Here is a 26529-nt window from a genome sequence, read left to right as displayed (position 1 = left end):
CACATATAAGCCAACTTGCATCAAAGATGTCTTTAAAAATTGCATTGCATCTGATCTGATTTTGATTGATGAATTCTTGAGACAAATAAATTTACATTATGTCGGTTCTTTAGTAAATGAAGTGCTTGACGCATATGCTATGGATGATGCAGGTATTGTTTTTCTTATGAATCCAATACGATATAAAAATTACTTATCATATTCTATTCCATAATTTAACTTCAAAATGTATGAGTGTATGTATATACAGCAAAAGATATTAGCAAAAAGCCCATACGTCTGGCTTGCTATGTGAACTGTATTAGACCTCCAGTCAAAAGGGCGCAATGACTTCAAAAACAAGTTTTTCATTTATCTATTGCAATAAATCAAGGATGAGCTAAAATTTTGGCTACAAATCTGAGATAAAAAATAGTGCTTTACGTATATTATTGAATAAAATGCTGAATGCTGTATTAGATCTTTCAATCGCATTTAAAAATTTTTTGAGAAACGAATTTTAAAATTTTAAACTAAGCCCACACCCCATCTTTTCACATTAAATTGCTTTCCAGCACTTACGTCTAGATGATATTGAACACGCAGCAGCCAGTTCCAGTTGCAGCCATCATAGAAGTATGATCGTGATGCCATGAGTCTGACAAGATGTGGTTTTAGTGTAAACTGGGAGAAAATGGAGAAAAGACTGCTTACGACTGGAAATATCCAGAAATGAGGAATACTTGAAAAACTTGCAATAGCATCGAAGCAGCAACATCAATAACGATAGCAGAAGTATTCGCTAAGAGCCCAGAAAAGCAGAGTAGTTTGAAGAATTTGGTTTTCAGAGGCATAACGTTAATTCCCTTTGCCATAATGGTGAGGTACGCGCGAGTAACATGTGCCTACAAAAGTATTGATAACATAACCTAGAAAAACAGCAATCGTAATTGAGATAGGCATATACAATTAATAATGTAATTTAATAAGGAAAGGTGACATGGATATATCGTAACGACTTAAGAAAGAGCACGGCACCAACACAGACACGGATGCCGAAGTTTACACATCTCCGATGGAGGCACAGATTAGACCTGCCGGAGGAAAACTCGTCTCTTTTCGTCAGCTCGTAGGGGTGCCATAGAGATTTACTTTCTTTGTTTACTGTTTCGCCAATTGGCGGTTTTCTCTAGAGATTTTGAGTCTGTATCGCCTGTTTGGCGCCGCCGCTGAAATGGCTACACGTTTAACCACTTGTATTCGCAGAATGAGATCAAACGTCCATGCATATTTCCATCTCTACTCGTGGAGATTTCATTTGCTATCTGAATGACTTGCCATGGTTTTCCTTTTCTATTTAAATTTGTCTCAGCTTATTAAATTATATTAAAAGCCCTGCAGTTAAGAAATATGTTAATTTTTATATGTAATCAAAGGTACAAAAGCAAATGTACATTTACACAAAACTGTATGCATCGCATAAATTTTTTATACAGTTGTTCTTGACATAAGAATACAAAAATAGTTTAAAATATTGTTATATACTGTTAAAAAACACGGCGAATAACCAAAAGAAATCTGTTAATAATTTTCTCTCGAAAAGACTTGTGTTTTTTGAAATAAAATTTAGCAAAAATATTTCTCAAGTTTAAATGTTATCCTTATGCAAAAATTAATCAATTATAATGCCAAATTTGCTGTGTGTGTATTATGTGGTGTAGTGGCCGAAACCGCTACACAAACCCTGGGTTGTAATACAGAGTTGAAATGAACTTCCAACAATAACATGAATTTTAATAAAACAAAAACATTAACAATTCCAAATCATGACGATGTGGGACTTGGATACATTCAGTCCCGTGTTAACAGGAAGAATGCGCTATCGCTACTAACATTATACACGAGGAGTGGTAGTTCTAGCGGGCTAATATGCCCATAGCTCTCGCAGAAAAGTCCTGGCTCATCTCAAGAAAAATACCACCTTCCTTACTTCGCTGTTCTAAAAGCCCGTTTCCACTTCTACCAAGGACCAAGAAAGGGTTCTATTACGAGGCACTTAGGCTTATAGCCTTTATCCCCACATCATCAAAGAATTATTTTTATCGCCAAAAAGAGGGTTCCACAAAGAGGTAAAATTTAGTGCCAAATGTTAAATTTAACAAAAGAGTATGTGCATTCCACAGTGAGAAAAAGTAAAAACACTGAAGGACTTAATTTAGTAATTTTTTTGTGTCGAAAAAGGGCCAGAATCAATTTTGAGGGGGTTACATCATGAATTTTGAATAGCATCGACGTTTCCTTGATCAGTGGTCATGTGGTGTTAACAACACGAGAGCGGAAACACTCGCGAAAAATTTCATGTCGCAAGTGCTTGGGGTCTGGGAGGGGAAGGAGAAGCGGGAATTCGTTAGGCGAGTTTGATTTAAAGTTAAAATTGAATAAAAATAATAATCAATGCACTAGAACCCTTTTAAGAAGCGAAAAAAAGCGTGCTTAAAGTCAGTTAACAACCGCTTACGGTTGAAAGAAGTAAGATTGCCCAATTACGGGACAAAGAGAGAGTGACCCTGAGGGAAGCTGAAAGTTCAGCGAATTCACTCAGGCGGGGAGGGGGGGTCACGCGAACGAGTGTAGTGAAACCTTCGAGGCGCCTCGTCTCCATAGCAACGCCTCTTGGGATCAGGAAGCGCATTATATGCGTTTGTCTCTTTCTTGATGATGCAATTCCCGGATGATTAACAGGCAGGCAGTGGAGTACGGGGTTTTCGATCGAAGGAATCTTTTGGAAAAATTAGCCGAAAGTCGCTGCATAAAGCGATTCACAGGGAGAATTTTGGCTGCATTATGAATGTCCTCGTTCGTAACAAACCAAGGAACTTTATAAATTTGCAGTAGCATAATATTCTAAAAAATTTGGATATGTTTCCTATTAGTAACTGCTTCTGCGCCCCATACGGGACTAGCATATGTCAGAATTGGCTTTATCATTGATTTATAGAGTAAAATCCTGTTTCTCGTGGACAGGTCGCTATTTCTAGCGAAGAAAGGCAGTAATTAGGTTTTCATAACCTCCGCATTGGAAATCGTTTTTTGGATGTGAGTTTGCCAGGTTAATTTTGAATCAAGTATCACTCCTAGACACTTATAATTAGGAACCCAGGAAATTAAGAAGAACTCCGAAGAACTGCATGTTAGGTAAATTTGGGAAAATACTTCGGATAAATAAAGTGGCAGCACATTTAGCGACATTTTAATTTTGATCTTCCACAGTCCGAGCCAGAGCTCTAGACTTGAAAGATAATTCTGCATTAATTCTTCTATAAATGTTTTTGAATATTTTATCAAAAAGTCATTTATTTAGATATTTTAAAATTTTATTTTATAGGAGTTCATGAGCATTCTATTGTTGATCAACAGTATGTCCAACAGTGCTTTAAAACATTACATCAAGATAACTTGGATTCTTGTACTCCAGGATTGTATAATGTTATCAAAGATCTGGCAGAAGATAATCTTCCATTAAATATTGTAGCTTTGTAAGTTGTTTTTTATTTGTATTTTTTATATATGTATATTTGAGAAATTAGGAGATATTTTTTACTTATTTTATATATTTTCATTGTTTTAGGAAAACTGTAGAACACAATTGTTTAGAAAGTAATTTTGCCCAGTGCTCTTACATGTCTCGTCTTTTAATTAAAGATTTAATATACGATTATGCACGACTTGACGTTGTTATACCTCTTCTAGATGCTCCTGAAGGCTTTACGGGTAATTAAATTAATCCCTCTATAGTGCTAAATTTATATCATATTATTATGTTAGGATTCGTAATTTCTATTTAGAATTCTAGAGATATCCAGAGTATTTATTATGTTGACATTAATTTATTTAATGATCAAAATTAAAGAAAACTGTGTTACTTCACTGAACAGAAGTTTTTTAAAAATAGTACTTTTTAGTGTTCAGAAAAGCATTTAATCATAATAAATGAATTATATACTTAATATTCAAAGCGTCAACTCTCAATTTTTATCAAACTTTCAGTTTGGACATTTGAAAACATTCCCTCTCCCCATGTCACTCTGCTCAATTTTCAAAAACATAAAAAATTCATTATTTAAGACTGCTGATCAAGGTTTTCATTTCAGAATCCTAAACTAATGTAAAAAACATAGAAAACTCAGAGAAAATTTTTGCTTTCTTATATTACTGCTTCTATACTGAAAAAACTTTTGAATCTTTCTGTTGTTGTAGTAATCTCTTTCTCTTATATTTTTGAGTGCAACAAAAATTAAAAGACTTAATTTTAGCAAGGTATATTCTTTATCTTATTTTTGAAAATTAATGAAAATATTGCATTTTGCATTAATGTGGATTAGGTATCTTTCTTATTTGGTATCTTTAGTTAATATATATGCCTTTGTATTTTGTATTTATAAGAAATGTGCATAATTAACTGATTACGTACAATTATTTTAGAATATTTTATCGTGAAAATACTGTGTGTATAGTCTGTGGAAGTTTCGTGAATAATTGCATTAGACTTTCAGTTATAGTCTTTTTGAAATAGCTCCAAATTTAGTGGCTAGAAGAGGCTAAAAGTTTTGCTTGGAAGATTTGAAGTTAACAGGAAGGCATTTACGGGAAAACTCATAAAACCTTTTTCTTCTTACAACGGAGAAACTTCAAAAGAACATGCATTGGCAAGGGGCAGAGTAGAATAGCCACTGATTTACACAAGAGTTTAAAAAAAGTAGAGAAAAATATTTGTTTTATTTCTGCTTTTTTAATCCGAATTTTATTCAGAGCTAGAATTTTAAATTATCTTCTGTGATCATATACTTGAAACTGATATTTTGACATATATTTTGGTCCAGCTTGATAGTGTCGAATTTTAGTTTGAGTTCTAATTTTAAATTATCTTTCCTTCAGTGATCATATATATTTTGGAACTAACTTTCATAAATTGTTCCTGTTTATCGAAAGAATTTCGCTGTTACCCTCAGTGACAGTAAATTTAAATTTTATTAGCAGCAGTAAATTAGTTGGCCAGCTACTTAACAGTCAAAAGTTTTTTATTGTGCTTCTTGTGCTTAGGTGTGAGATAAAACGTGAACCATGATCATAGGAATGCGTTCGATATAATTTGTACTCATGCTGCTGTTCTAGTACAAGAAAGATTTTAACGTCGTGGGTGGATGTTTGTTTCAGATAGTAATGTGAGTTCAACATTCCTCCGTAACAGCTTGTCTATTCCCAGTATAAGAGCAGTAGTGAGTTATAACGTGAATCACAATGAAAAAAACCGTGGACAAGTGTATATGTATTTCAGTAGAAGGTGATGTGCCTGGTCAAACGCAGATAGTATGATTTCTTCAGAAGGAGGGACAGCCAGTTACACAAATTCACAGGTGATTAATGGCTATATATGATGAGCAAAATTTTGCCCGAAACTCTGTTCTTAACTGTATTAGGAACATTAACATGAGAAAGTGTAGTAAAAAGAATCAGCGTTGGTAAATCAGTAAAGAGGCGTGCATTAGCTATTATACAACAGGTTTCCAACTTGATACTGACATAACTAGGCATTTCATTCGATGAATGCAATTCTTAATATGAAACAGGTATTCTCAGAACACTCTACCCAATAGTGCAAATCTGAAAATGACTATACCTTGGGGTCAGTATATGGCCCACAATCTCACTGATTTTCGTAATCAATAATGTGGGATAATGTGCTAGGAATTATTACATTGAACAATGCACTTTTCTACAAGATAAAGAAGCACCTTGAGTAGTTGACATTTGTTAGTAAGGCGAAACTGCAACAGACTAAATATGAGTTTTCGACAGACTAAATATGAGTTTCTTAAAGAATGGTTTTCAGCAGCCATTCCGCAACGTCCTGGGACATGAGAACGCTGCATCAATTATATGGGAATTACTTGTAATATTCATATATGCAGTCCGAGAATTATGTTCTATCGTTTTTATTCGTCTTGGTCCAAATGGTTACTGAAGGATCCTTGTACATCACAATTGGTTTTATAAGGAGGATCACTTTGAATGCCCGTTGTTAGAAATTTTGTAGCTTCTATTGAAAATGATTATGCATATTAAAGCGGTAGGTCAGAAATTGACGATTATAACTGTTGCTTCTAATGCTGAGTAGACTACGTAGAATCAGTATAATATACAGCTATTAAAATCATGAAAAAAGAAATAAGATATACAATTTATACAGAATTTTTCTTTAATCTACATTACTTTTGACAAAAGACTTGGAAAAACAAATGAAGTAAGATGTCAGTTATTTGAAGCCAAATGTTTTGAACGAAATGAATGAGAAACATACGAAAACTTTGAAAAACATTTATTATATAAAATATAAAAGTCTCTATAAATAAATAAGTCTCTTCTAGTAGTGAAGAAGCTGTAAATAGTTATAGAGAGTTGCGATTACTGGTACAGCCTGTGTAAGAAAATTCAGAAATTAGAGAATAGAAAACTCTAAAATCTCTTGGTCCTGCAGTAGCTCAGATCCTCTTTTCAAAACTCTTAGTTTACTGTTAAGCTGCCGTTATACAATAAAAGCATATCTTAGAGAGTATGGTAGACTAGAGAGAAATACGACTTACATGAATGAGTAAATTATATGGAGAACAGGAATTAAATATTATCTATGAGTCAGGATGTAACTGAATATTTTTCATTAATTTTAAGTAACTTGATTAAAAATGTGTGAGCGATGAAGAAATGATATTGTTTCAAGTATAATTAATGTATATTGCAAATTAAAATGCACGTTTATTTCAACTGTGGGTTTGAACCACCAAAGTATTTTTTAGAGCTGATAAATCCTATTAGTTATATTAAATTCTAGTCATTTTTATATAAATTGATTATTAAAATTTAAGTTTCCTTCGGTGATTATGCTTTAGCATTATTAATTCGTATTTTAAAATATTATTTAATTGATAACTAGTTCTATGACGCCTTAATGACGTATTACACTTATTATTTCACGAATTCGTGCCGATAGAAAATCGCATTTTAGGAAAATAAAAACATTTTCCAGCAATAATTTATTTTGGTCGAACTGGAGCTCAATAAATGATGTTACAGGTGGACGAACGCTTCTCACCAACTGAAGAATAGGTATATGTCCCTGTAAAAATATATTTCACGTTTCAAAATTCGAAATTTCATTTCGAAATTCAAGTTTCAAGTTACAAAAAAGAAAGCAGGTGAATTTTAAAGCAGAAATTTATGTATTTTTAATCGAACCTAAATATAATAAAGAAATCAACTTAAGTTTTGTTATGAATAGGAGATGGAAATATTTATTTTTCATTTACATATTGTTTCCTTTCAGCTGTTCAAAGATTATTAAAACTGCTTTTGTGATATAACACTACAATTGTTTTTCTTTTTAACGTAGGCAGTTTAATGATTTTAATTACATGCACGTATAAAAGGCCTGCGATATTTTTATAAAATGTAAAAATTTCTCATTATGTCATAAATAAATCTATAATAACTTTCGAATGCTAGGCTAACATGTGATGAATTAATTTGCGAGCTTTTTAATAAATATAAGCAAGTTTAATTAAACATCAGATATTAAGTATGGTTTATTGTGAATTGTGTTTATAGTTTTATTGGTTTATCTTGCCACAAATTATTATGTAAATCCTGATATGGGCACTGTCGTTTATACATACGGAAAAACATATAAAATATTTTTTTCTTTTCTTTAAAATTTAATGTTTCACGGGTAAAATTCAAATAATTTTCTGTGTCTATGCTTTACCTCAAATTCTTGTATTTTTCTATTCAAGTGCTTGTTTTTGTTATGCATTTATATTTGTTTTTAGGAGAATTTGGGCCACCTATTGCAGCTATTCAGAATTGCCTTTCTACCATTGATTTCAAAAATGCTGATAAAATTATGCCTGGATTTCTTAGAGCTTTTCATGAAACCTTCGTTAGACAAGTGGGAAATTCTGGCTTCAAATTGTATGCAAAAACCAAAAAAAATTTGAAAATTTGTATAAATTATAAAATTGCATATTATTATTATATTAACATATGCATATAATTATTATTCATATCCATATAAGGAAGTCGGAAGTCTAGAGAAGAGTTTCATTCAAGATTTTATAAAATAGCGTATAAAATTATCATATAATGCTTTTGCATTTTGTTTAACTTAATATAGGAATTATTACTCAATACACATTTTATAGAACTTTAGAGCTGAGGTGGTATAGCGATATTAGAAGTTCGGAATTCAAGAATAGTGTAAAACAAAATATGCTTCTCCTGGAGTTAATTCGGTGTACCGTATTGATACGTTAAGTGCAGTGCAATGATAAAACAACACAAATGGCATAATTAAGAAGGAACTTTGGCTGAAAATTGCCATAGATAAATCGAAATATCTTATTAAGAAAATCAAATGTATATCTGCAGTTTTTAATAACTTTATAGAACAAATTATGCACGTATCAGTGACACGTATGTCAATATGAACACGCATGCCAGTACGACGTATACCGTTATGAATTCATATCATTGTCTGTTCAAAAATTTGCGAGGTATGTTTTAATTTTATAATAGTTATTTTAAGTTAATGCATCTTTCCTATCTCATGTAACTTCAATTTACAACTCCCTACTAGAATAAGGTTTTAGAATCGCGTTAAATGCAAATGAGAAGGAGAATAGTAATTAAGTAAAGTTCGACAGAGAAAGAGTTAGAATTCCTGGGAAGTGCGTTTGTGCCTTTGAGCTAGATCTCTCTAAGCTGTTGTTAAGCTCGGGCGTATTACGTGCCTTTTGATAGTTCGCTGTCTAATTTAATATTACGGTCCAGCTACTTCAGAATTGTGTTAGCTTCGGCTAAATCTCTTTTCAGTCATTAGTTAGTTCTTATTTCTTACAATTTGCGTTTAACCCTTTGCGGCATGGTGGGTCAATATATGTCCCACCTAATTAATATTTATTTTCTCAGTTAGAAATTTCCGTTAGAAATTTTCTAATCTTTTAAAAATAATCTATTTTAGTTATTATTTTTCTCAGTAGATGTCACTACTATACCAGGGCTTCAGTTTATAAGCAAAAAATATTCAAAATAGGATCACAAAAGTGATATCCATGTATCTCGCATTTTACAATATTTTAAACATTTTGGTATACAATTTAGGATATGCATGATTCTTTTTAATATTCAAAGGTATTTTATTTTCAAAAATCTTAATTGGATTCAATATTTTATAACATTAATTTTGCAGTTGAAATAAGTGGGTTAAAATTTGTCCCACCACACACTTGAATTTCCGCTCAATAGATGGCAGCACTCACGATTATTTTTTCTTTTCTTTTTGCATCTACTTTTTTCGTGATTGCGCGCGCTTTTACATCCGTTGTATGCTCTGATGTGCTAAAATGTCTAGAAAAAAATTAACAACACAGGAAGCTTTGGATCTTTTTGCTGAATTGCCATCCGATTGCGACTCAAATGCTTCAGATGTCAGTTCTGATTCAGATGAAAATGAAATTCAAGAGAGAATAAATGAGGTTGAAGTTATTGCTGAAGAAGAAAGGAAAGTAGTTATAATTTGTTTCGCTTTTTAAAGACACAGACCCATCTATGCGTGTGGCTGCCATCTATGCATGTGGCACTGTAAATATGAATCGGAAGTATCTACCCACAAATTTATGTCAAGAAAATATATAGACTTTTCAGTTAGAGATGATTCAATTTATTGCATAAAATGGAAGGATAAAAGATCCGTTTCTATCCTGTCTTGCTTGGAAAAGGCAACTCAAATGAAAGAAATTAATAGAAAAGAACGAGATGGAAAGATAAAAAAAGTACTGTGTCCAAACAGCATTATTTCATACAATAAGAACATGGGATATGTCGACTGATTGAGCAACTGAAAGGACTATATGAAATAGACCGCAAAAGCAAGAAATGGTGGCACATTATTTTTTTTTATTTTTTTTTTTTAACTTTTTAGAGGAGAGTATAGTAAACGCATTTATTCTATTTAAGTTTGTTCGCAAACCGATCATGATGTAAACACAATGAAAGATTTTCTTCTCTCAGTTATAGAAGGTCTAATGGCACTTGCAGGCAAGAAAGAGCAGAAAAGAAAACTGAAATCCCCAGTTCAAATAAAAACTAAAAACCCGTTCGTACAACCAGAAAAGAGACTAAAAAATATAAGTCACATGCCAAAGTGAACGAGCAGGAGAAAGATGTGCATATCGCAGCACATCGAAAGAAGAACGACGAACATTTTGGATATGTGAAACATGTGAAGTGCCTCTATGCTTACAAAAGAATGAAACAACATGTTTTTCAAAGTTTCATGAAAAATGACTGTTTTTCAGTTTTAATTATATATAAATGTTTTTGAATCAAGTGCCAATTTCAATATTTTATTTAGTATCATTTGTACGTGTATCAAATTTTAATCTTAAAATAATATTCAAGAAAATATTTTCTTTTGTTCTTAAAATTTAAAAATATTAAATATATATATGCAAAACGTGCATATTCAAAATTTTACAAGTCATGCATATATGCAATAAGTACAAAATGCATTTTAGTGTGTTTATTATGAATATTTTAGAATGCACGCTTTATTTTGTTTATTCATTCCACATATTATTTTTTTCCCTGCTATACACCAATATGCTATAAGACATGTGCTAGTTGCATGGTGGGACAAATGGTATCCCACCTTCCCCCGTAAAAAATAAAAGCGCAGAATTTTTTTCAAGCCTTAAAGGCACTTAAGTAAGTCCATCTGACTTATTCTAAGGCATTTTTTTTAAGATTAAAATATATTTTAAATATGCGTGTCGCAAAGGGTTAAGCCCAAGTGGAGGCTTTGCTGTACGCTCTAAAAAAGGAGCGGACTGTTCAATCTTATGTTGGAGTGAATAACCATCAAACTCAAGAATGGTTTCTTAAGTTTTATGTTTTCTGTTCTTGGACGTAAGCGATTATTCGCTTAGCAGTTCACTAGGATCACATAATTGTATACATAATTTAACAGAATAAAAGTGAGAAACCCTATAAGTTCTTTAAAGAGATTACGATTAGTAGAAAGAGGGCGAAAACTCTTAGATAGCATCAAACTGCAGGCATCATGTGAATCAAATTATTCGCATAAGTACGGCTAATTATTCATAAAAGTGCTGAATTATAATATATAAATTTAAAATAACTCAAAATACAATGCAAATGAGCAAAGATTTAGAGTTACATAAAATGCAAACACATATTAAAAAGAAAAAAGGACAACCAACTGCATTGCATTTAAATGTGCAATAATGCAACCCCCCCGGAAAAAAAAGGCAAAATGCAAACAAATATTTACATTAATTTAGGAAATCTAATCTATCGTTGCTAATGTTTTTAATTTTAGATAATAAATAATTTTTCAAAAATTCTTTTCTTTTGTTCTTAAAATTTAAAAATATTAAATATATATATGCAAAACGTGCATATTCAAAATTTTACAAGTCATGCATATATGCAATAAGTACAAAATGCATTTTAGTGTGTTTATTATGAATATTTTAGAATGCACGCTTTATTTTGTTTATTCATTCCACATATGATTTTTTTTCCCTGCTATACACCAATATGCTATAAGACATGTGCTAGTTGCATGGTGGGACAAATGGTATCCCACCTTCCCCCGTAAAAAATAAAAGCGCAGAATTTTTTTCAAGCCTTAAAGGCACTTAAGTAAGTCCATCTGACTTATTCTAAGGCATTTTTTTTAAGATTAAAATATATTTTAAATATGCGTGTCGCAAAGGGTTAAGCCCAAGTGGAGGCTTTGCTGTACGCTCTAAAAAAGGAGCGGACTGTTCAATCTTATGTTGGAGTGAATAACCATCAAACTCAAGAATGATTTCTTAAGTTTTATGTTTTCTGTTCTTGGACGTAAGCGATTATTCGCTTAGCAGTTCACTAGGATCACATAATTGTATACATAATTTAACAGAATAAAAGTGAGAAACCCTATAAGTTCTTTAAAGAGATTACGATTAGTAGAAAGAGGGCGAAAACTCTTAGATAGCATCAAACTGCAGGCATCATGTGAATCAAATTATTCGCATAAGTACGGCTAATTATTCATAAAAGTGCTGAATTATAATATATAAATTTAAAATAACTCAAAATACAATGCAAATGAGCAAAGATTTAGAGTTACATAAAATGCAAACACATATTAAAAAGAAAAAAGGACAACCAACTGCATTGCATTTAAATGTGCAATAATGCAACCCCCCCGGAAAAAAAAGGCAAAATGCAAACAAATATTTACATTAATTTAGGAAATCTAATCTATCGTTGCTAATGTTTTTAATTTTAGATAATAAATAATTTTTCAAAAATTCTTTCATTTGATTAACTTATAACAAACGTCTGTTTCTATACCTAAAAACTGTTTTAGTGCAGAATTTCATTAAAGCAAAAAAATTCAAGAAGAAATTTTAAGCCTGTTATAACCGGGAAAAAATAAATTTAATGGAAATACTAAAAGAGAGCAAATGATTGACTTCTCCACGCCAATTTCCAATTATTCCAGAAAAAATTCCTGAGCTGAAGTTTGAGAAAGTGCAACTCATTATGTAGCGTCTTTAATGAGATATCACAAAATCTTAGTTTTTAGACTAATGCTCTTTGTTGTCAACAATATATAATAATGTAGATTAAAAAATCTGATGAGTACATCAAGTTACTCCTTTGTGTGGAATATTAAATTATACGCATTTTTTGCTGCATTTCACTTAACATATTTCCTTGAATTTCATTAAAGATATATTCCTCATTCAATTAATTCAGTTATCACTTCGCGGCAAGGCAAAAATACATAAAACCTCAAAAAGGCTTAAAAATTGAAAAATATAAAACATCAAACACAGTTAAAATAATTTTAAAAAAATTTACAATTAAAATTAAAGTTTCTACGCAAAAAAAAGCAACTCAGCCAGCAAGCAGGAATGCAGATTTTTCGGTGTTATCAGGCTTAAAAATCAGCTTAGCCGCACTAAAATTTTAAATTGTTGATAATTCTAGAACTATTGCATGCAATTCAACTAGATTTATGACTGAGGCTTGAAACTTTTAATAAATTTCAAGACTCATTCATAAAAACGCTAATGACGGCTAAGTCGTTACATTAATATCGACTTAAAAGTTAAGTCATTATTAATATAACGACTCAAAAGCTCTAAATAATTTAAATGGAAAGATTTTTGAAATTTATTAATGTTTGTTTGTTAATAATGATTTAAAAGTTTTAAATGAAATTAGAAATGCTAATGATTTATAGTTTTAATTATTTAGTCAGAATGATTATAAAACAGTTTAAAACTTCAGCTTCCAATTAATACATACTTAGCAGGATATTTTTAAATAAATATATTTTGACTTTTTAAAATATTTTAAGTGAAAATTAATATTTAATAGTCTTATATACTTTTTATTTCTTCAGTAGGCTTCCTGAAAAAGCAATGTCTGCAATGGCGTATCTTAAAGACCTGTTTATTTCTTGTGAAGTGCCAATAAAGATGTATCTTCTGCAAAAAATTGCTGAAATAAATAATATTAAGTTGAATGTGCAAATTGAAAAGCATTCTCTGCAAGAAAAAGCACCAGAAGTTTGTTTTCCGTATTTACTTCAGGCTGACCATCTTCCAGAAAAGCCTGTAGAACTTGTCGTCATAATTAATAATTCTGGAATATATAATCGAGATGAAAATGACCGTTTTCCAAGAGAAGCAAATTCTGGTACTAAAGATATTAAGACGTGTGAGTAAATTAACAAATGTAGATTGACTAAAATGTTTTAACACAGATTCTTTTATTCAGGATTCACATTACATTACAGTATTCACAGTGTTTTATAAACAATCAAAACACGCGAAACATTCTTTCGCAGTATCACCTCAAGCATTACTAGTGTGGTGGATTTCATTTTCTCACCTGAAAAGAATATTTTCTTGCATAGTTGTACTTCCAGTTTTGACAACATTCACAGATCACATATCAAATAATCTTTGGCTATGTTGAAAGTTCGACAATGCTGGCAGTGCAACAGCAGCAACTTGCAACAAAACCACTCTTTTTAAAGCAAATCAACTCTTTCCTTCCTTCTCCGCAAATGTTTTTTTAAGATGTTTAGGTAATAGTCCTTTTATTATATGCCACTGGGTATACAATGTTATCATCCTTAATTTCAGTGGATTACTCACCAGAATTTTCTTCGTCTTTACTCGCGTTTTATCGCCATCATTGAAATATTGAAGCATGGCTCCATAGTTTATCGCCGTATATGTACCGTAAGAATTGAAGACCTTACCATAAGAATTCAAGAGTTCCGCAAGTCATAATGAAACTCTTAAACTGTTATGGGATATATAGTGCAAGGGTACATATATAAGTTCATAATACGGTATGAAATATGGTATATATACGATTTATTATACGGTATATAATAATTCAACACAAAATTCAGTTACAGATATAAAACGTTTTACTCACTTACAAAGATAAAATATATCTCCTTGAGACTAAATAATGAAGGTTTCCAGCAGCATGTTTACAAATTTTGGGTATCAGTGTAAAATCTAATAATAGTAAGACGAAACAGAGGCAATTTTAAAATTTTTCATTCAGCCTTTGGAGTTTACCTTTCTCTTTCGTAACTGTTATCAAACATATTTATAATACAGTATTAAAAATGAAAAATTAGTTGAAATTACAAAAACGATTAGAAATTTACATAAAAACGAAAACAAATTGATAAATATATATAATTGAAACAGCAGTTAATAAATATTTAAGTACACAAGGGAAAACAACTACTCTTCAAATAAAATAGAATAAAATAAATTTCTTTGTTAGACTACTTTTCTTGGTTAGAAAAAAAGAGTCACAGCTTCGTAGCTTTCTAATTTTCAGTATTTCATTTAATGCCAAAGTTTGAAGCTAATGTCTTAATATATAATATTACAATTACTTTTAAGTGTCTGATTTTCTTTTGCTTTTATTAACTTACATCTTCAAGGTTGTTTTACCTGCTTATTTCAACATTTAAATCTTGTTTTTATTAATGGTTTATTTGTACATTCCTTTAACACAGATCCGCCAGTAATCTGGTATTATTTATTTCAATTTTTTAATTTTTATTTATTCTCTTTTCAATTAATTTACTAGATGCAACTTTTAGCTGTTAAAGTAATGTTAAACTCAAATTCAATTGCACATACACAGGCTACTGAAAAACACACTAGATTTCCAAATACTGTAGTAACATTGAACGCGCAATAATAGTTGATGCATGAAAGAGACCAAAAAGCTATTAAAAGGTTTTAGAAAATTACAGATGTCCTCGTATGCTCCATTGGTTACAAGACATTCATTCAAGCACAAGAGGTATGGAAACAAATTAAACTACCGCTTGCATATTTATTGTATTAACCAACAGGAGACTCATAAAATATTTGAAGCGCGTGAGGAAAACGTGGCGATATTTCCGTATTTTTCTAATTTTAAGTTTTAGAAAATATTGTGTTATGAAATTCAATTAATCATTTATGGTAAATAGTTCTGCATTATATCTTAATTATTACTGCAATAGGCCAATTATCAACAAAAACGGATATTTATTTTAAATGCCATTTAAAAGCAAATAATATCTTTTAGCTTGCTTTAAAATTTCCTACATGGAAAGAGAAAGGGAGAATGAGCAAATATCTCCCATATAATTAGAGACAGTGTGAGAAATCTTCTTTTACACAAAAAGCCGACTCTAAAAATTTTCGTACGCTAGGTCTTATGTCATTTAGCCTTGATCGGTCGTCGCTCTTAATTATTTTCATTGCGGAAAATCATAGCCCGCTAATATAATAAGTACTTTCCGTAAGTGTCATGACTTGCCTTGCATGCATCACTAATTCCGGAAATTTTTCGAAAAATCGCGCAATTCTGATAAAATTTTTGTATGTCCATATTCTGAAATTTATTTCTCAAATCAGGTTAGCAATTCCATTTATAAGTCTTATGGATCTGTTTCTACGTCTCTATTTAATGACGAAGAACAAATATTAAAATTACGAACCGTTTTTCCTGATCTAAATATTTGAAATTGCGATCCAAATACGGTTAGTAAGTTTTATATTTTGTTGGGTGTTGGTGTTGTCGTTGGTGTATTTTAATTATGACCTAAGATTAAGCACACGAGGGCTATCTGCCTAAAGGGAGATAAGATAAGATAAGTTTGGGCTTCCCTGCTCCCAGAACTCAATTCCACTGCAGGTCCACTCCCCCTTTGGGCACATCGTGGAAGTTCAACCTCCACTATTACCCTCCAAGAGAGCAGCGCACCACCTGGATGACACCAGGCAGCACCGGTCGTCTAATGCTCCTACCAGTCGCATGGGCGAGCCCGTCGCAGCGGGACATTACCCAGCGACCCCGGGGGAGACCCCCGGGTTACTAGAACCACGCCGCGCTAGGACGTGCCAGACTCCGGGGCCGGCCAATAAGTGACCTTTCCCAGAGCCTTCAGAACCACCAAGTTCATAAATTTTATACCCCCGTGGCCGAGACTGCCTAGGTACAGATCCTAGCCAGTAGCTTCGCAGAGTTCTCTACGTCGACCCCCGGGGGGGTGCCTAAAGGTAGGGATGCCTTCGTGGAGGACTTTCTAAGGGAAAATGGCTCGTATACACGTTACACATGGGTGTGTGGTGTGGTGTGGTGTGTTTAATTATGGCAAAGCACACTAGGGCTATCTGCCTAAGAGGAGGGATGCCTTTCGTGGAGGACTTTCTAAGGAAAACTGGCTCGTATACACGTCACACATGGGGAAAACCACGAAAACGCCCATGCAGCCAGCCCGTTCGCGGGATGCGAACCTCGGACCGAACTACCAGTGTTCAGCGACTTTACCGCTCGGCCGCCGTTACACATGGGAAAAACCACGAAAACGCACATGCAGCCAGCCCGTTTGCGGGATTTGAACCTCTGACCGAACTACCAGTGTTTAGCGACTTTACCGCTCGGCCGCTGGTGGGCTATATTTTAGTGATTTTGAAGGTGTTTCTTTTCTCAAGTATGGTAAACGTCACGCGTTGTCTGAAAGCAGTTTTTGTTCCAAATTATAAGTTTGATTTCATCATGTATGTTGCGTTTTATCAAGCATGTTGCGTTTTCTCAAGCATGTTGCGTATAAACTACCTTTGTTTTTGTAGTTCCATATTTAAGTCATTCAGGTACTGAATTATATCGACGAGAAAAGCCAAATCATACATTCATGCTTAATCGTTAAACTAGAAATGGATATTCTTTTATCTCCTCAAACAGTTCAATTCATTTTTTCACTTATATACTCTTTTTAGTAAAACACCTCTAATCAACTGGGATATTTTTGTGTTTTAAATTAAGCATCATATTCACAAAAGCAAATCTCTTAAACATTTTTTGAATTAGCGAAGATTTATGCTGTAGATTTGAGAAAATAAAAAAGTTTTATTGCCGGCGTCGTGACATTTAGCATATTTAGAGTTTTTATGCAGTGATTCTTCTGATAAATTATGTAATGACTAACAGATAGATAGACGGCTGATTCCCTGAGGAGTACGACCAGTATATATTTAGGTCTCGCATCTCTTTGAATTTACCGCGGGTGGCACGAAACCTACAGCTGATGAAGCATGGTGGGTACGAAGATAATGCAATCCTCGTCAACAATGCCGAGCTTGAACTTAAACGGTTTGCATGAGGTCCGTAGTTTACTCACCCTTGAATTAGAGCTCTTAAAACCTTTCTGTTTTGAATCCAGGAAATCCTGCTTTATTGACAAGTGACACATTGTAGGAAAAATGATGATATGGCAATATTTAATCAAATATATTAAAAGGAAATCAAAAAGGTATACATTGTTAAGTATATAATAAATAAGGTAATGAAGTAATAACAAAATTAAACTAAATGTACGAATAATATGATTCATAAAAAAGGCAACCATTCTATTCAGGCTTCTATTCATAAAAAAGGCAACCATAGATTTTCTTTGCTAAAGTATTCATACAATTATATGTAATGAGAGAAGCGTCTTGACCATGCAGATGTTATTAATGTGTAATGTTTTATAGTTTATAATGTGATTTCTACTGTGTTTTCAGGTATAATGGTGACTTTGTCAGAAAAATTCATTCTAAAGTTATAAAATATTTTGATATTTTTATTACGTATTTTTTAAGTATTCAATATCATATGCTCTAAATGCAAATTATTAAGGCTAAAAGTCTATATTCTTCTGCTATAGGAAATAAATATTTTGAGTAATAATTTCAAATAATACCTGTATCAATGATAAATTATGTATATTATGTAATGTTGTAAATTACTGTTATTTCTTAAAACTATTAAATTTAATTTGCTTATATTTTTATATTTTAAATTTTATGAATATTTAAAACTTTGTTGCAACTATTCTGTTACAAATTATATATTCTTTTGCATAACCTTTATGGGACATTTGTTTTAAATACAAACGGATTTTCATAGTTAAAATTTCCCTTTAGTAGTGCATAAGGATGATGTTTTTGGGAGAAAAGAAATATCTGGTGGACTATCTATGTCAGAATTATCTAATCGCAGATCTGCTGATTCTCATACCTCTAATCACAGTGAAATAGAAAATGCCGAAAATCCAAATAGTGAGAACAGTAGACATGGGACAAGGAAAGAAAGTTAGCGGTAAGTATTATATATTTGCATCCATATATATCTCATGCAGTAGAATATTTAATAAATAACACAATGCCTTCTTTTATGAAATGAATCTCTCTAAACATTAAAACATTAATGAGTATTATTTGGTAATTTTGTAAGTAATTACCAAATCCTCCTTGCATGCTTTTATAGTGTAAATGCAAACTACATACAAGTATGAAGGAGGAGATTCAGGGTTGAAACCCTATAGTGGGAACACAGTTGATTTTCCTTGCTTCCCAACTCCGACAACTCTAATAATTTCTTTGAGGAGCCTGAGCTAGAAAGGTGGTGAAGACAGCTAGTCAGTACTTGCATTTTTCCACTAGGTTTGGTGGCTCTTCCCGGTTGCTCTTTTAAATGGGGATGAATATCAGAAGTTCCTATGTTATCGTAAGTACTTTAGTGGGACAAGAGGTTAGCATATCCAGATACCAAATGGATGATCCTGCGAAAGAATAATGGATTCCTTGTATTTTTTGATTATGGCAATGGTGAGTTTGCGCAACTTAATGGTATTTAGATAACAGTACATTCAGTTTTCTTAATAATATTTAGTATTTAAAGATTTGGTCATAAGTGACTTCTTATTAGGATTATTTTAGAAAACTTAAAAATATTTAGTGAGTATTAAAAGTATATCGCGCTTTCTTTTTTTCTTTTGCCTATTTAAGTTTTTTCCTAGAAAGTCCTATACATTCAGAATGGATCAGCCGAGTAGCAGAACAGTAGAAATTGAAGTAGAAATTTTGCAAGTTTTCTAGCTTTCAGCTATTACAATTTGGCTGACTAATCATATTCAGTTATCAAACAGTTTAGAATTTTCAGTCATCGATGTAGTCACGTGTATGCTGATAAGGCTGGCTTAGAGTCTTTGTGTTCACTTTGGGAGCATAAACTGTTGTCTCCACGTAGAAGACGAAGTAGCGAATACTCGCTATGTTTTTGAAGAATAAATACTGCAGAGAAGGTTTAAAGAACCTTTTTATTCGAACCAAATTTAACAAGATGCATGCACTCGGTGCTGACAGTTTACCGCCACTTGTGGCTAACCTAAATTTAATAGAAAATAAAAATATAACAAATCACTAATAAATTTGAAGGGCCAACGACTGGCTCCTTAGCTTATCTAACTTGCTAAATCAGCTGCACACAGCAAAGCCGAGCCTCGAAATATCAGTATAAACTAAAAGCACCGACTAGAGAGCAAATTTCGAACGAGCAGTATAAACTCGGAACTAACTGCGCTACTACTCTTTTCGAACTCTTCAAACGCAGCTTAAATACTGCTTCTGAAACACGTTTAGATAAGCATACTAGATCATTTAAAAATTTACATTCCGGCAAGAAAATGAAATCAGGAGGGAAAGAAAAATAAAACTAAAAATAATTGGTTAGAATAAAATAAAGTTTTTACTATTTTCTTTAAAATTTTAATGAGGTTCAATACACAAAACTAATAATGTACCAGTAAAAATTATGATTATGCGACTGATCTTCAGTTAATCCTAAAAAGGAAAGTTATGTTAAAATTATCGATGTGCTTAGGTTTAGCGTATGCTTTCTTATCCTTAGTACTTTTATGTTTATATGATATTTGTGTTTATGTTATAGCGTAAATACAAAGTGTGACATTTCATGCAATACGTTTGATCGATGTCACTAACGTCGTAAATGCTCCTGTTCTAAATTTACTACAACTTTCATTAATGTTTGCTATTCATTTTTAAAGGGCAATGTAATTAATGATTAACTTCATTTGTACTACAGTTGAAAATAAAAGTTTTGTTATCATGTCGTTCAATCTGTTCTAGTTTTGAAAAACAACGTTTTATTTACATCTGAATATTCTGTTAAAAAGGGGCAAATGAACATTCTTTCTCTCAAAAATATTATTTTCCATCACATTGACATCACAATTTTTTTAAATATGTTTATAGAAATTATTCTTTAATATTAAGTATAATTTATTAATTTTGCTTACAAATATTCATTATTAATTATTGACAGCTGAGAATACTTTTAAAAATTCTGGTATGGCATAGATAAGGAAAAGAAAAGCTGAAAAAAATTAAAATCAAAGGTGCAGTATGTAAGATATATGCATGGCCGAAACATTAATGAGACATCATCGTGCAAAGTTATTGCCACAGAATTCGACGAATTAACTTGTTGAGATTTGCTTAGTAAAAATACTTGCAGTAGAAAACGGTTAAGAAAGAAATTTCTGATTCTTCTGTTTAGCAATCAGGTGATTAATTTAAAATTAGGTGATAAAAAAGTTGGCATTATCTGCATACAAGTGCATATTTTTACATATTGTGAATTTTGCTGAAAGTTAAAAATCATTATTATCAGATTGTCTGCAATGATATATATAGAGTTTAGTCTGTAAACTATTAAATTTCATTTTGTTTCCAGAAATTACCCGACTCATTTTATATACCTGATTTTAAAATGTGGAGCGTCTACCTCGTTTTAGAAGAAACAATTCTCCATTATTTTTACTATCTTCCTCTGCTACCAATGCTGCTATTTGAGCGTTTTCATTGATATTCAAGTGTTAGCAGTTCTGAAGGCTGGAAAACTCATGTGATGAAATCCTGTGTTTTCTTCTTCATTTTCCTCTATTTTATCATTTACTAAAATACTGAAATGTTTAAAATAGTTCTTATTGCTTTCATTCAGCGATAGTGCCAGCATTATGTCATGCAGATGCATTGCTGTGAAGAGAATAGTTTCGCTTGCTGACTCTCTTGCTTTTACATTTATATTCATGCATAAAAGCTTCCAACGCTCATGTCAAAAAGATATCCTTTCCTCTGCTGAGTCTGAATTATAGGTGTAATATTTGCTAAAAAGAATAGAAATTTACTATTTTTTAGGTATATAATATACGTAATTGCATGTAATAGCGTTTTAATCACTGAAATATTTTCAGATCATTACGCATTTTGTTCTCTTCCATATTTTAAAAATGCTCAAAAAGAGTAAAAGTGATTAACTTTTAACATATGGTCGTTTTAATGAATAAACCACCCTTTTTCTGAATTTACTTTGATTCAAAACCCCCTCTTATATTAACCACGAATTTCAATTATACAAGCTGACCGGATTCCTAGATTCCTATAATAGTATATCTGAATAATGAGATCAATAGCGATCACCTTAACCAGCGACTATTGTAAAGATATTGCAATGTTTATTAAAATTAAGAGTAAAATAAAAAAATTCATTTTATTTTTATCATTTTCGCTACAGATTCAGTAATCTCAGAAAGTTTCTTTTGTGATATCTTCTGTACTATTTATATCCTTACCTCTTTTGCATTTATTCAACGTCTTTCATTTCAGTTTAAAAATAGTGTGCTTTTAAAGGCTTTTCTTTTAGAAAAACTAAAGACGCTTTAGTTCTTTTTCAGTTTGCTTTAAAATATTTCAAAAACGTGTTATTTCATTTTATTATTTTCTTTTAACTGATTAAGCTTTTCTTCTTAAATGTATTTTGTATTCCCTTTTCATATTTTTATGTAAGTATCTTTATTACCTTTTCATATTTTTATGTAAGTATCTTTATTACCTTTTCATATTTTTATGTAAGTATCTTTATTACCTTTTTATGATTTACAGTTGATTAAGAGAAAACATAGAGAAGGAAAAGGAGAAATTATTTCGAAGTTTGGTTAAATAAGAAAATATTAAAGAAAAGGAGTGAAGGATCTAATATATGTAAAAGACCTCATTTTTTAAAAAATTAATTAATTTACTTCATTGTTATCATTTTTAATTAATTATTTTTTTTAGATTAGATGCATATCTTGGGGTAATAAATGTTCCTTCATGGACCATGAAGTATTATTGATTCACAGAAATTTCATACTTTCTTGTATCAAATAATAAAAAACATTAAAAAATAGTTTTCGACGATATTGCTTCCTTTTTAAAGGCATTTTTTAAATATCATTTCAAAATTGAGCTTCAACTTTGTGAGGTGAAGTTTTCTTTCCAGTTCTGTTTATATTAATTAAAATTGCGGAAAAGGGAATTAAAAACAATTTTGAACCATTGTAAGATTAATAGTTTTCTTATTTTCTTTCATTATTAAATAGAATAATTTTTATCGCTTCTTGATACACAGCATAAGCCAGAAAGTTTCATTAACCCTTACTTCACTGCAGTTGCTTTATTCTTTTCATGTGAATATGGAAAATTGTTTCACAGATATATAATACATCAAAGATTCTGAAAAATCACGTAGTCTAATAGATTTCTCACAACGTATTAGAAACATGAGAAATGCTTTGAAGAAATTTAGAAGATAAGCGCTTAATTTTTATTCTTTACGTTTTAAAGATTTTTGTAAATCGTATTTTTTCGAATCTGTTTCTTTTTTATTAATAATCCTACAGTGAAACCTAGTTAAATTTTTCTTAAACGTGCAGTTTTCCCTTACAAATCTTCATACGTTCTAGGAGAATGCAATGATAAATTAGTTTAATGAAAATAAAGATAGTAAAACTCTAGCTTTGTATATTGTTTTATTTTATTTAACTTACTGAATAATCCTCAGATTAGTTTATATGTAGCGGACAATTAATTTCGGGGGAAGTATATCTGTAAAACAGTATTTCAAAAACGATCTGAAATAGTTTGCTACTTTTTGTTTGTAACTATAGAATACACTTTATAATGAATGGTAATGAAAGATAATATACCCGTTAATATGAGTTAAAAACAGAAAACATTTAACATTACACAGAGATACAAAAAATAATCAGCAGTCTACCTCAAAATCTATGGAAATTTTTGCTTCGGAATTTTTAAATAACTTTTTTTTTAACAGCTAGAAAGAAATATAAAAAGAAAGAAAGTAAAAAGAAATAATTTACGTAGAATTTCACTTTTATGAAACTTCGTAAATACTTAAATGAATATATGAAAAAGAATAATTTTGTATGCCTTCAAAAAATTGTTTACTAGTTTGCAGAAATTCTTAAACAGCATTTTATGCCAAAAGGTATGTATACAATGAAGTTTAGTTACATTATTTATAGGAGATTTTTCACGAGGTTTGGATATTAACGATAAAATCTTTCATCAGAAAGTTATAGAAACTTCATGATTGTACAAAAACAGAAACATTATGATTATAGAGTAGATAAATTTTTAATAAGATATTTATTCCTAAAAGCTACCGCTTTAAATGCACCTTAAAAGCAGGTTTCATTTTTCTTGCAAAATCTAATTAATTGTTGATTAACTGAAAATTCGTTTCGATAATCATTGTTTTGTAGTCATTTATTCTTTATATTTAAGGGGATGATTTTACATAGCCCTATATCTAGAATTATGCCTGGGAAGGATGAAATATCATTATTGCAGGTACATTAGAAGGCTCACAACTTGTACTTCTACTGAAATGATGAAAATCAGATAACTGATCAGTAGATGTTCTCACGTTCCTACGCTTATGAAGTGAATTTCCTCTATACCCTTCTCAGCATGTGCCACAAGGTATGGTATTTACGATTATAATAAAAATCGTAAATACCGTAAACTTTGATTTTCAGACTGTATGATGTTTTTTCCCATTTAAATTCCATAATTAAGGAAACAGTATTTATCATCTAAGAAACGTATATTGTATTTTAGTTCTTGTAAAGTTCATGTAAAATTGCTTCTACTTTATTATTCCATCAGCTTTTGGCAGTGTACATTTCAATATTTACGCTATTCAAGTGAATAATTCAAGATTATTTATGTTATAGCATTTAAATTATGCATTTTATATGCAACAAATGAATGTTACATGCTTTTTTGGTAATTTATAAATTTATAAATTTTTTAATTTATTTATAATTTGTAATTTATAAATTTTTGGGCTATATTTTGTGTTCCTTTTTCAACTGACATCAATATTATTTATGCATTGACGTATGGGATACATAAAATTGAAGTTAGATATGTAGCATAAAAATCTATTTAACGGGACTGTGTAAGTTAAAGGTTTATTTTAACTACTACTTTATTTTTATGTTAATTCGTTTTTTCCATCTCGTATACTTTTTCGGTACCTATATTCAATTTTTTATCCTTGAGATGTCCTTCTATGACCGAGCAGCGTTTTGGCGAATAACTTGTATACTTGCAAGCGCTCAGATCTAGAAATAACGGTAGCTGATGGCAAATGAATTAATCTTTAGAAGTTAGGTTCGTTGTTTTAAGCATAAACATTCGAATTCCTGATATTCCGCAAATTAGCAGTGGGTAACTGTTGCTAATATTTTAGCTGTACTACAAGACGCAGTTTTTACTAAATCTTTTAGTTAAGGTTTGCTTCTTATTTGTGTTTTTTAAGTATAACAATGAGTAACTGTAACTTAAACTAAAGGCGAATGCGAAAATTCGTCTAATCAAGGAAGGGTAAGGAAGCGCAGTGAAATAGTTATTTGGTTTAACATTTTATATTTACCATATAAAATATTTTTAGTGCTACAGAATATTCCTTGTTTATGATTTCCATTTCTGATAGAATTATTTATGAGAGCAAATATTTTATTATATAAACATACAAAATGGGAAATAAGAGCAAAGATTTCTTGGTAAGGTATTAATTACAGTCTTCATATTTATTAGCAAGTTGCAATGACATTTTATGTAAGTTAATTTTAAAATATTACCTTTATACTTTTCCCAATAAAAATAAAACTTTGCGACTAAAAGGTAATTTTGTTAGACATAATAGCAGCTGAAGTATATTGCGATTAATATTATACAGTAGTAGGCATGCCGTAGGGTCAGCAGTCCTCTTCTGCAGTGTAAAAGTGAAAGTAGTAGGCATGTTGCAGTTAGGTATGCAGTATTTGACACATTTTTGCTAGGTTCTGACGAATGAAACTTCTGAAATGTTACGCTCACAAATATTTTTATCATCGATTTTAGAAATTCTTTTAAAGTTCTCTTAAATGCTTTGCATGTCAGTGTCAAGCTGAGGATTACAGTTTACTGCTTGTTTAAGTATGATTAATTTATATCTATCTACTAAATTGTCATTCTATTTCTCATAGCTTGACTTTAATATATGAATTGTTGCAAAGATCTGGACATTTAACTTTTCATATGATTCTTAACATTACACGACGTGGTTGAAAGAACTTCATAATCTTTGGAGCGCATTGTTTTTTCTGAAAATTTCTCAATCTATTGTATTTCGCTAATTTTGTAAATTTTTGAAAAAAAGCTTTCATTTATAATTTTCTGACACAGATATTTAAAAAAATGTACGTAAAACAAGAGACGATTATTTCTAATTATGGATGACTTATTTTTTTCAGCTTGCTGAGATATTTTTAGTATACTTAAGAAATTAAATACTCAAAAATTTTATTTTTTTTTGAGCAGATATATAGAAATGAGTCATACAAGACTGATAAAAACAGAATTGAAGAAAGTCAACCAGAGTTGTGTAATAAGAATTTCTAGAAGATTTTAACTGAGATGTGCTTTATCACATTCTGCAATTCGTTTAGACTGCATTCTGCGGAACATGTAGAAAAATTGCCGATAAGGAATCTGTATCAGTAGAAAAATTGAATTGAAAGGACTTTTCCTTTAAATAAGCAAAACATTTTTACTGCCAAAGAATAGATCCTAGTATCTTTTGAATACTATAAGTAAAATTTTTGTATTTTGCAAAGTCGTGAGAATTTCACAGTGGAATTCAAAAAGT

At 31.1% G+C, this 26529-nt stretch overlaps 1 protein-coding gene across 1 annotated transcript; it reads left to right on the top strand.

The window, feature by feature from the left end:
• Window positions 1-24546, top strand: LOC146993521 (uncharacterized). Its single transcript, XM_085827376.1, has 7 exons — window positions 1-152; window positions 3365-3515; window positions 3608-3750; window positions 7860-8001; window positions 13514-13830; window positions 18612-18786; window positions 22431-24546. Exons 1-6 carry the CDS (start codon window positions 140-142, stop codon window positions 18782-18784), a joined length of 939 nt encoding a protein of 312 aa, XP_085683502.1. The 5' UTR covers window positions 1-139; the 3' UTR covers window positions 18785-18786; window positions 22431-24546.
• The last annotated feature ends 1983 nt before the right edge of the window (window positions 24547-26529 follow it).

This window comes from Stegodyphus dumicola, chromosome 12 (assembly GCF_044657685.1).
Source record: "Stegodyphus dumicola isolate Sdum_Otavi_A_Nest chromosome 12, ASM4465768v1".
Lineage (NCBI taxonomy): Eukaryota > Metazoa > Arthropoda > Arachnida > Araneae > Eresidae > Stegodyphus > Stegodyphus dumicola.
The sequence above is the reverse complement of the archived record's forward strand: the minus strand, read 5'-3'. Positions and strand labels throughout refer to the sequence as shown.

Excerpts from the sequence above, each read along its gene's own strand:
- LOC146993521 (XM_085827376.1), top strand. Across the intron at positions 3,516-3,607 it reads CCATTAAATATTGTAGCTTT|GAAAACTGTAGAACACAATT; the intron begins GTAAGTTGTTTT and ends TCATTGTTTTAG. Across the intron at positions 3,751-7,859 it reads TGCTCCTGAAGGCTTTACGG|GAGAATTTGGGCCACCTATT; the intron begins GTAATTAAATTA and ends ATTTGTTTTTAG.